Source organism: Sus scrofa, chromosome 1 (genome assembly GCF_000003025.6).
Source record: "Sus scrofa isolate TJ Tabasco breed Duroc chromosome 1, Sscrofa11.1, whole genome shotgun sequence".
Classification (NCBI taxonomy): domain Eukaryota; kingdom Metazoa; phylum Chordata; class Mammalia; order Artiodactyla; family Suidae; genus Sus; species Sus scrofa.
In genome coordinates, this window is record NC_010443.5 from 263,812,335 (window position 1) to 263,823,562 (window position 11,228).

Genomic DNA, 11,228 nt, shown 5'->3' on the forward strand with positions numbered 1-11,228 from the left:
CCAAGGATCTCATTCTTAACAGCAGGAGTTGGGTGGATTAATGAGAGGAAAAAAGCAGGTAGTTAAGTGAACTGTACCAATGTTATTCCTTAGGTTTGAAAACTACGCTGTGACTTTGAAAGATGTTAACATTAGGTGAAGCTGCAGAAAGTTATACAGTTTCTCTGTACACTATTTTTTGCAATTAAAAAAAAAGTACTTCAAAATAAAAAGTAGAGAAAAAGGCAAGAAGTTTTTTTTCCCTTAGCACTTAAGCACCTCCTTCCTAAATAAATTACTTACTATATTTATTGTTCGTGGTCTGCCCCAGCCCTGTTCTCAATGAAAGATCAAAACTTGGGTATAATTCTGGGCAGCCCTGCAACTTGTACAAGTGATCTGGAGAAAATTATTTAACTGCTCTAAGTCATGGTTTCCCTATCTGCAAAATGAAGATGAAAATCCCTACCTCATAGTGCCATTTTGAATATTCAATTTAATTCAACAAATATATATATTCATGGAGTGCTTATCATGTGCCAAGCAGTTCTTGGGTACTAGTCATTTATTAGTGAGCAAAGCAGCCATTTCCTGCCCTTGTATAGCTTACATTACAGTAAAGAGAGGAAGCAGCCAATAAATAAAAAACATAATAAATAAATAAGTAGTATGATAGAAGATAATCAGTAAAAATTACACAGCAAGGATAAGGGGGAGTGCTGGAGGAGGGCTGTAGTTTTAACAGGGATGATCAGGATAGGCTTCCATGGGAATCATGACATTTGAATAAAGACCTGAAAGAATAGAAGGAATGAGAATTTCAGCAAAGTAACTGTTATTACAAAAGCCCTCAGGTGGGAATACATTAGGCCTATCTGACAACTGGTTAGGAGGCCAGTGTGGCTTAAGCAGAAAGAGTCAGGTCAGTGCAGAAGATAAGTCTGCAAAGGTAATAGAAGTCACACCATAAAGACCTGCAAGATAATTTAAGGACCAACTGAGAGAACATTTATAAATGACAAAACACAATACCTGACCTACAGCAGACACTTAATAAATGGTAGCTAGTATTATTACAAATAATCTACAGTATTTAATTGGATCTAAGATGTCACTGTTTCCAAGAGAGATTATTAAGGAAAAAAAACCTGCCAATTAAATTGACACACTAATGATTTTAGATGCATCTTGATTTCAGAGTATCTAACTGGATTATGAACACTGAAAAGAAATGTGATTTAAAAGGAAAAGTTCAGATATCAAGATACTAAAAGAGGAGTTCCCACCAATACACAGAGAGTTAAGTATCCACCTGCAGTGGCTTGGGCCTGATCCCTGGCCCAGTGCAATAGGCTAAATGGATCTGATGTTGCCGCAGCTACCGGTGTACATCATAGCTGTGGCTTGGATTCAGCCTCTGGCCCGGGAACTTCCACATGCCATGAGTGTGGCCAAAAAATTAAAAAAAAAAAGAAAAAGATACTAAAAGCATGGAGTGTTTTAATGCACTGTATTTCCTAAGATGTGATCAATCAAAAAAAGACCTTATTTTCTTGCTTTAATATGTTGTATATGATGTACAGAATTTCACCTCTTCCTCACCTGTAAAATGGGGATAATAACTACCTGAAGAGCTATAACAAGAATTAGTAATAATAGATGTTGACTGCTTACTATCATACCTAATACAAAGTAGGTCCTCAGTGAATGGAAATTATTACAAATCTAGGCTCTTGTTGATTCAGTAAAATTATAAATAAGAAATGCTAATTTTACAGCATGTGAGCACAAGAAATTGCAGAATTTATTACTGACATTCTAGAAACTGGTTTTCTATATATATCTTATATCTATATAGACTGATTTTCTTCTTTATAATATCATCCTAAAAAAGTGAAGTTTTAAAGAAAACCAAAAAACCCTCCATTTATAGGTTCTAGATGGTTGATTTCTGGCCAAAGCTTTGATTACATTTCTTTTCATAACACCTAATGGCTAAATATTTATGTATCCTTATATAAAAATGTTTCCTAACCACGAAAATTGCTTAAAAACATAAGTTCTGACCACAGTGTTGAATATAAAGAAGCTTATAACCATACAGAAATTATAGTTTTCCGTAAGAATTTATGACATTATCTAAATCATTTGCAGAATACAATAATGAAAATCAGTTATAGTATTTTTAATGCCTCAAATATTCCTAAACATAATTTGTAACCCTTAATGAATAAAGTTCTATAATCATCACATACACCAAATTAGTAAAATCTTGAAAGCTTACCTGGGCTCCAACTAACTGGAGAAGTGCGAAGTTGACAGGAAGCACATCAATGTCTGTGTTGATGGCAGTCTGGTCAAAAGGACAAGCTTTTCGGTGAAGTTTATTCAAGCAGGTCTTGCAAACAGTGTGTGAACAACCTAAACTGATGGGTTTGTGCACATTCTCATCAAATTCATTATAGCAGATTGGACAGGACAGAAATTCTGTCCATTGAGCTGCCTGCACAGGCATTGTGGAAGCTGGATGCTCGGGTTAGCAGTCTAGCAGATCATTATTTTGCTGTGTAGTGTTTTGTAAGCTGGAAAGGAACAAAAGTAAGAATTAACCATATATCCATCACTCACCTTTCAAGAGTTAAATGTTTAAGTCAATGATCACAGCTTCAAAGCCTAAATCACTTCTGAATAATTTCACATGCTTTGGAAATCATTTTCTTTAAATCTATTTGCTGAATTAATTATATTTCTGAATTTTTTTTGTCCAAAAACAATGTCCTTTCAACTACACATATTTATACCAGTTGTTCATCAAAGCTTTCCTGTGTTTTTCTGAGTGACCACATCAAATAAGCAGATTAACTTTCCATAATTTCATTTTTAGAAAAACAAATTACTTTGGGCTTTTTTTTTTTTTTTTTTTGCTTCTTTTTTAAAAAGTGTTTGCCTTGGCTATTTACTACAAACTACAAACATATAAAGATATGACCTAGGAGTTAGTGAACTCTGGAAATATTGATCCAAACAATCTCATATGTACTAAGTCAAAAGTGAAGGAACAGCCTTGCCACCTGAATGACCAAATTAGTCAAGGATATTTCAACTTGGCAACTTTTCACAAAAGACAAAATCTCTGGTCAGGACTTGACTAGGAGGCTAACTAAGGTTCAGAAAAAGTATGAGAGAAGACTGTAATGATAGAGCTGTTTATCCATAAATGAAAGAATGAGTTTAATGTTAAAGTACAGCGCCAAAGGGAAAAAAAAAAATTGCAGAGTTTCACTGTGACACAATGGGATCTGCAGCCTCTTGGCAGTGCCAAGACACAGGTTCGATACCTGGCCCGGCACAGTGGGTTAAGGATCTGGTGTTGCCATTGCTACGGCTTAGGTTACAACTGCTGCTCAGATCTAATCCCTGTCCCAAGAACTCCATATGCCACAGGGCGGCCAAAAAAGAAAAAGAAAAGAACAGGAGAACACACACAAATTACAAATCTTCAACGCGGTTCCTTACAATACTTTTCACAAAACATATTTTATATGTCCTTTTATATATCACTAAATGATACATAAAAGCAAAAACTGCCAGGTCCAGTGAGCAAGATAAAGAATAAAACAATATTTTTACATAATAATTTTAAGCAGAATAATAGCAAAATACAGGTAAACCTTGAACAACACAATTTTTACAACCATTTTTTCTTTATATATATATATGCATAAGATTAAGAGGCACATGGGGGAAAAATGACAGTAATTTCTTTATTCTTAGTCATAAGACTAAAAATGTTCTATGATTTTTAATAAAATAAAATACTTAGTATCAAACCTCTAATTTAAAATCTTTAGATACCTAACTTGAACACTCTACATTTCACAAATTTTCTGCATCTTTCAATTCAAAACTTACATAAGTCTGACAAAGGCTCTCTGGTGAACAAGAAATCTAGGTATTTAGGGCAATTAAACAAACAGCCAATACATTATTTCATAAGAATGTTTACCAACCCAAATACACTACTGCCACAGAAATTGGATGTTAAAAAAGGTAATCAGAGTCTGCATCAAAAAAAGGTCTGATTCTCTAATAACCCTACACCCAAATGAAGAATTTAATTAGCCGTTATTGTGCTTTTTTATGTTCACAAAACATAAGGTTTTAAAAAATATCTTGGTAAAAATATTACAGAATGTGCTATGTATGCTAAGCATCCTACACAAACTTTTCCTTAAACAGCTCTAATGCAACAGTATCCAATACCTTTATTTTTAAACTAGCCAAATCTTGCAAGTTATATTACTTTTTTTTTTCTTGTCTTTTTGCTATTTCTTGGGCCGCTTCCGCGGCATATGGAGGTTCCCAGGCTAGGGGTCCAATCGGAGCTGTAGCCACCAGCCTACGCCAGAGCCACAGCAACGCGGGATCCGAGCCGCGTCTGCAACCTACACCACAGCTCACAGCAATGCCGGATCGTTAACCCACTGAGCAAGGGCAGGGATCGAACCCGCAACCTCATGGTTCCTAGTCGGATGCGTTAACCACTGGGCCACGATGGGAACTCCAATATTACTTTATTTTATACCTTTTACCCACATCTATCAAAACAAGTTTGCCTCCAACTTTAGAGATGAACACTAAGCAAGTGAACACATCACTTGCTGAAACTATTCAACATTTTTAATGTTTAGTTTTCTAGGCTGCCGAATTATACAGGAAAAGCCCTTTAAGGAAGAATGAATTTTATGTTAAATCTAGCACTGATATTCCTAATCTAGGGATTTATCCTTAATAACGAACCAATAAAATATTTAACAAAACAAGACACTGTATGTATTTTTTTCACAATGGCCACCTGTTTGGAAATGCTAATTCTAGGTTAGGGTTATCACAGGCCACTGGGTAATAGGAAACTAGTAGCAAATACTCTTATTCAGTTTTCCAAGATGATCCTGAAATGCTTTATGTTAATCAGTGAGGGGAGAAAAGCCATTTACGTTTGAACTAAACATAAAAATGCTATCTTTCATATTTCCACCTATTCGTTTTTTTTCCCCCCTATTAGTTTTGAAGTGTTTCAAATTATTACAGAATACACTTGATAGTTAACATCACGATGTGCCATATGTGTTTCTAGGTTTAGGAACACCAGATGTTTTAATGTAATTAATGCTGAGAAATTTAATTTCTAGCAGAAATTAATACCTTTGAAAGAAAAAGAAAAAATCTGCCAAATTCTCCTTCTGCTATGTGTCAGCATCTAACTTTCTGACAAGAAAATTACAAATTGAACTTTCCTTATATAAGATATAAGAAACAGTTTAACTTTTAAAAATGTTTTCCTCAGTACCACTATCAACAAATTCTAAATTCCTCAATTACAATAAAGACGAATCAAATTTTGTCTAAAACACTAAAACATTTAATTAGTGATGACAAAATTGGCCTTTAATTCCTTTAAAAAAGGCACTTTGGGAGTTCCTACTGTGGCTCAGAGGTAACAAATCCAACTAGCATCCATGAAGATGTGGGTTCAATTTCTGACCTTGCTCAGTGGGTTAAGGATCCAGCATTGCCATGAGCTGTGCCATGAGGTCAGACACAGCTTGGATCTGGCGTGGCTGTGGCTGTGGCTGTGGCTGGCAGCTGCAGCTCCATTTCAACCCCTAGTCTGGGAACTTTCATATGCTTTAGGTGTGGCCCTTTAAAAAAAAAAAAAGAAAGAAAGGCACTTTGTAAATGTTTACCTAGAAAATATTTTTATAATTATCAAAAATGATAAACAGACTACTCCTATTATAATTCATTTTTTAAAAGCATCTAAATGAGCTAATAATATATACTGATGTATAAAACTTTTAGGTTTATACTAATACATTCCTTATTAACTTATTTGAATATATAGTGAAGTATCCAGTCTAAAAATACTCCCAAACATCTCAAATTGAGAAAAAATGGCTTAAAAAACCTATACCTCTAAATATATAAAGGGAATACTTAAGAAAAACTTTCAAATTATTTGTATTAAGTAATTTCAGTTACTAGTTACTAAAATTGAAGAAGGATAAACAAGATAAACCACAGGAGAGAGAAATGTTAGAGATGAGAACTTAACAGATTTTTACTCAAGTAATTTTTCAGGCTATGAATAATAACTCATAAAACAGGAAGAGTAACAGACATCTCTTATATGATTCAAATTAGAGATTGCTTTATTAAAAGCAAACTGCTTATCAGCTAAGTACTTTCATTTTCTGTTATTAGTCTACTATGGTTTATGCAGTCAGTTAGGACTATGAAACCTGATTTTAAAATGCCAGAGAAAGGTTTACGCCTCATTCACTACTATATAATAAGAAAATATATTTTACAATTCTCTTTATAAAGATGTAGGGCTCAGGTTTGTTGATTAAAACATTCTTTGTTTTAATTTTAGTTCACTCATGTGAGAAATTTACACTACTGAAATGAATTGTAACAGTACTTCTCAATTCAGAAAAGTTAGAAAGAATTAGTTTTGGACTTAAAAAATTATATTTAAAGCATCATAGGTATGATTTAGACCTTAACTTATATAACTAACAAAACCAATGGAAATAAACTGCAGGCCCCAAAAAGCATTCAAACATATTAAAAGGAATGGAAAAAAGGAACTGGATTACAATTTTAAAGACTGCCATTATATGTGCTTTAGCATAAGTGAGGAAAGATATGATCCAAGTTTTACATCTAAAATTCACCACAGGTTGAACTCAGTTTTTTAACGAGCATGAGATTTAACTTTCAATGTCCTCTATTAGAACAGTAATGGGATAATTTTCTGTTTTAACTAATACAACTGATAAAGTTTTGCTACCTAAGTGATGATTACTTGAAAAATACTTTTTTGGGATAGAACTTAATTACTCACTTCTGTCTACTGAATAGTGGCCACTAGATAGCTTTATCCTTCATATTGTCAAAGTCTTTAGCCTTTTGGTTATTCTAATTGTAAGAAGATAGTCTGTCAGGAAATTTTTGATTTTCATTAATCTACTTCTTTTTAGATAATTTTTTTCTTGGAAGAGTAGTGGAGCTCTAGAACAGCACTATCCAGAAGAAACACAATATGAAGCACAAGCAATTTAAAGTTTCTAGTAGTCACATTAAAAAAGGGAAAAACAGATGAAATTAATTTTACTAATATGTTTATTTAACCCAATTTATCCAGAATATCATTTCAGGAGGTAATCGATATTTAAAAATTACATTTTACTTCTTTTTTTCTAACTAAGTCTTAAAAAATCTGATGTGTATTTTATACTTATAGCACAGCTCAATTCACACTAGCCACATTTCAAGTGTTCAACTGGCACATATGGCTACTGGCTAGTATTGGACAGTACAAATCTAGAGTACTTAAAATTATAAAGTAACACTCAAACCTAACTTGTATTAAGAATTTGTGGTTAAAGTTACATCTACACTTAGGAACGTTTTCAAAAAACTAAAAAACCTGAAGATCATAAAGATGTCGCCTAACACTTACACGACCAAGTCAAAATATTATTTTTAATTTCCAGCTAGCTTTGTTTTACTACATGCTTCCTTTTTCCATCAATACAAAATGAAACTTCAACTCAGTCCAACCAAAACAATAAACAAGTACTTATTATAAAAAGATCTTGTTGTAAGTTTATTTAGCATTCTTTGATATTGCATACAATGTGGAAGTTTGATTACAGAATATAAAATTCTGTGTTAAAAAAATGATTTCCCCCTCAAAAGGATTTCTGTTGATTTTTTCAAACTGGAAGACACAGTATATTACAAAAGCAGAAAGTGAATTAATGAAAACATATGAACAAAGGACATAAGTCTTCTTATACGTCAGGTTAACCCAACAGTAATAACAGCTCAGGAGCAACTCAAAGAATCCACTGATAAACAATTAAATCCTCAAATAGGAGCCAATTTGAATTATAACATTTGGTATTTCTAAACATGCCCGGAATGTATGTTTAACATTTTGTCATTAGAGCTATTTTCCCAACTCTAGAAATCTGGAAAATTATGAATCTCCAAATCAACAAAAATGCAAAATTGAAAATGGTCTTTGACAGGATGTAAGGGCCTTAATTTCTTCGAGCACTGAATGTGGAAGTAAACAACATAAGAAAGGGAGGTTATGTTAGAACAGTGGTATAATAGCTTTTTAGACAGATAAAAAAATCCACAAACTCCTCTTACTGTTTCAAGAAATAATAACTAAATTTGTGTATTTATAAACAGACTGCATAAAGCTAACTAAAATATTTCTTTCTTTGCTTTTGGACAAAATTATACCAAATTTAGTGTAGCAACATTAGCTTTCTCAGGTTAATCAAAAGTTCCTATTGGAATTTAAAAGTTTGACTAATATAAAAATGGAAAAAAGATTACTTAAGCACTTTATTTGGGAAAGAAAGTTATTCTAATCACAGCTGGTGGGAGGAGAGTAGGAATTAAAAAGAAGGGGCCTAAGTGAAGAGTAGGAATTAAAAAGGAACCTAGGTAGTTATTTAAAAAAAAAAACAGGGTGGGAATCACGAAATTAGATTTACTTTATGTCAGTGATAACTTGAGACTATTTTAGTGTCAAGGTTCTATCTACCGGTATCTTAAACTGTTCTGCGATCTGAAGGATGGAAATGACAGCTACCCCCATCTTCTCTCCTCCTGAAAGCTAAGAACAGAGAAAAGTAGAGCTGCCTGTAAGAAACAAAGATGCTTTCTACCATTCTTCTAAGATGGTGGAAGAGTCTCCTTAAGAGGCTTCCCCAAGAAAGAAAAATGAAAGAGGGAAAGCAAACCATAGCAGAATTCCCTGACTGTTTCATGCTATTGCTCCGTCACAACCACTGTGCAACCCCTCTGGTCCGGCCCTCTCCCTCCCAGGAGGTTAAGCCCTCCCAGGGCATTGTTTGGCCGGGGTCCCTATTTACCACTCAGATCGCCTCCACCATCCCTGCACTACGATCTCGGGAAGCCCCAAGACAGAAAGCCGAAAAGCTAGGAAAGGACTTGGTTTCGAGGACCTTCTTCAACCCTACTAACTGGTGTAGAAAAGGAAGAGTAAAGCCTGGCCTTTACTTGGATGGGTTCCTTAGGGTCAGAAGCGTCCCCTCGGCGGGTGTCGACGGGAGGTGGCCATTTGCGCCGGGCGCTCGGTACTGCAAAAACCCTACCAGGGCGAGGGGCCTCCTCCGGCAGGGGACTTCGGGCCCGATCCGGGTGTCAGGTGCGGCCCTCGGTTCCCAACCCTCCGGGCACCGGCTACGACAACGCACAGGCCCCGGGCTGAAACCGGTCTCCCGCCCGACCGCCGGGAATCGGGGACCCAGGCTGGGGCCCGAGCCGCGTCGTGCCCGCCCCCGCCCTACCTGAGGGGACCCGGGCGGGGTCGCTAAGGGCCGCTCCCGGGAGCCCCGCGACCGCGCGGCTCGGCGACGGAGGCGCCTCGTCTCGCCGGGGCAGAGCTCGGCGGCGGCTTCACGACATCAAACTCCATCGGGAGCTACAGGGACAGCCCCGTTGGCGGCGGCGGAGGCCGCAGCGGGGCCTCCTCCTCCTCCTCCTCCCTCCACCTCCTCCTCCTCCTCCTTCTCCTCCTCCTCCTCACCACGGAGGCGGACCTGAAGGGATCCCGACCTAGCTCTCGCGAGAAGATACTCCCCACCTCGCGCGAGATCACGCAAGACCGGGAGTTAGGGAGGTGGAAGGGAAGCGTAGTAGCCCCCGCCACCTGGACTGCGCATCAGCTTCCCTCTGGTCGGCAGAGCCACCCCTATCACATGACTTGGGAACCCTGGAGCACTGTGGGAGGTACTGTTAGGAGGCCTGGGCAAGCCGAAAGGGTTGATGGGAAACTCCCTGCACATTCTTATGCGCCTTGAGCCAGCCTCCTAGACACCGGTTTGAGCCAGTGTCTGCCTTTGAGGAAGGCATGGTACTGGTGAGCATAATATGATGCATTCTACACACTCTCCCATAATCAGATGCCAACCATATCTCTCAGTCCCTCCACATAGGTGCCAAGCAATCTTCCTATTTTTTTAAAAAAAGTTCATTTGGCTGGCACTAATGCCTTACCGCCTTATTAAAGAGAAACTTCTGAGCTCTTCAGAAGCTGGCAGGGATCAAAATGCAATCACAAATTCTGGCATTAATATCTCAGTAAATATTTGTCGAAGGACTTTTTCTCATACTAAACTGTAAGGTAGGACTTATCGTTTTTATAGATGAAGAAGCAGACTGGGACTAGGGATCAAGGAAGTAATATTAATGGACTATGCTATATGTCGGGTCATGTGTTAGGTAATAAAATTTTAATCTATTTTTCGTGTGCTCATAAATATAATTCTAAAAAGTAGACACTGTGTACTCTGTTACTGAAGGGAAATTGAAAAACACAGATTAAGAAGGTACCCATTAATTATAATTAAACTCAAGGCACTTTTCAGTGTGAAACCAGATGTCCAACAAAAATGTCTATGGAAATAGACCCACCACAAATCAGAAGTCATATGGAAAAGCAGTTTATAGACCAAAATGATTTTAAAAATATGTAAATGGTTATTACTGCCTGGATGACAGAAATATCAGTGTTTAAAAAAAAATTCAATGGCCACATCAGAGACTTTCTTACATGCATTTTTATCCTTGTCATTCTCTTTATGAAATATACACCAATCTAAGAGAAAGTTTCCCAACAGTGATTCATTTGGTTCACTGCTTTCCATTCAACTAGCGAGTAATGGGTATATGTATATATATTTTTTCATTCTTCTGGACGATAATAAGATTTTTCAAAGGTGACCTGATCACATTTAAAATTTAAACTTCAATTCTCCTTCCATGGCACTACTTATCTCTGCTTTATTTTTCTCCAGTCCATTTTCAAAATCTGACATAGTACATGGGTTTTGTTTTTTTATTGTTTGTCCCCCTCCAGTACGGTATGTTTCATGAGAGTAGAGAATTTTGTCTGTATACTTAACTCCTAATACAGGTATATCCTGTAAGTCTCTGTAAATATTTCTTGAATGAATGATTAAGTGAATAGCCAAGAAAAATAGTCTTTAAAGTTTACAGCTGTTCCTGTCATGGCACAGCAGAAATGAACATGACTAGAAACCATGAGGTTGCAGGTTCGATCCCTGGCCTCACTCAGTGGGTTAAGGATCTGGAGTTGCCAGGAGCTGTGGTGTAGTTCACAGACATGGCTTAGA

The 11,228-nt window shown here is 36.7% G+C and overlaps 1 protein-coding gene across 3 annotated transcripts in view; it reads right to left on the reverse strand.

The window, feature by feature from the left end:
• The window catches only part of RC3H2 (ring finger and CCCH-type domains 2), a 52,699-nt gene extending 42,932 nt beyond the window's left edge, over positions 1-9,767 (reverse strand). For 2 of the 3 annotated variants that reach the window (XM_013993836.2, XM_013993837.2), the window contains exons 1-2: positions 9,381-9,767; positions 2,264-2,561 (exon numbers count right to left, since the gene is read on the reverse strand). In XM_013993836.2, the coding sequence (XP_013849290.1) occupies positions 2,264-2,494 (231 nt within the window). In that variant the 5' untranslated portion in view covers positions 2,495-2,561; positions 9,381-9,767. The remainder of the gene's footprint in view (positions 1-2,263; positions 2,562-9,380) is intronic. The other variant, XM_013993835.2, reaches the window with a different exon arrangement.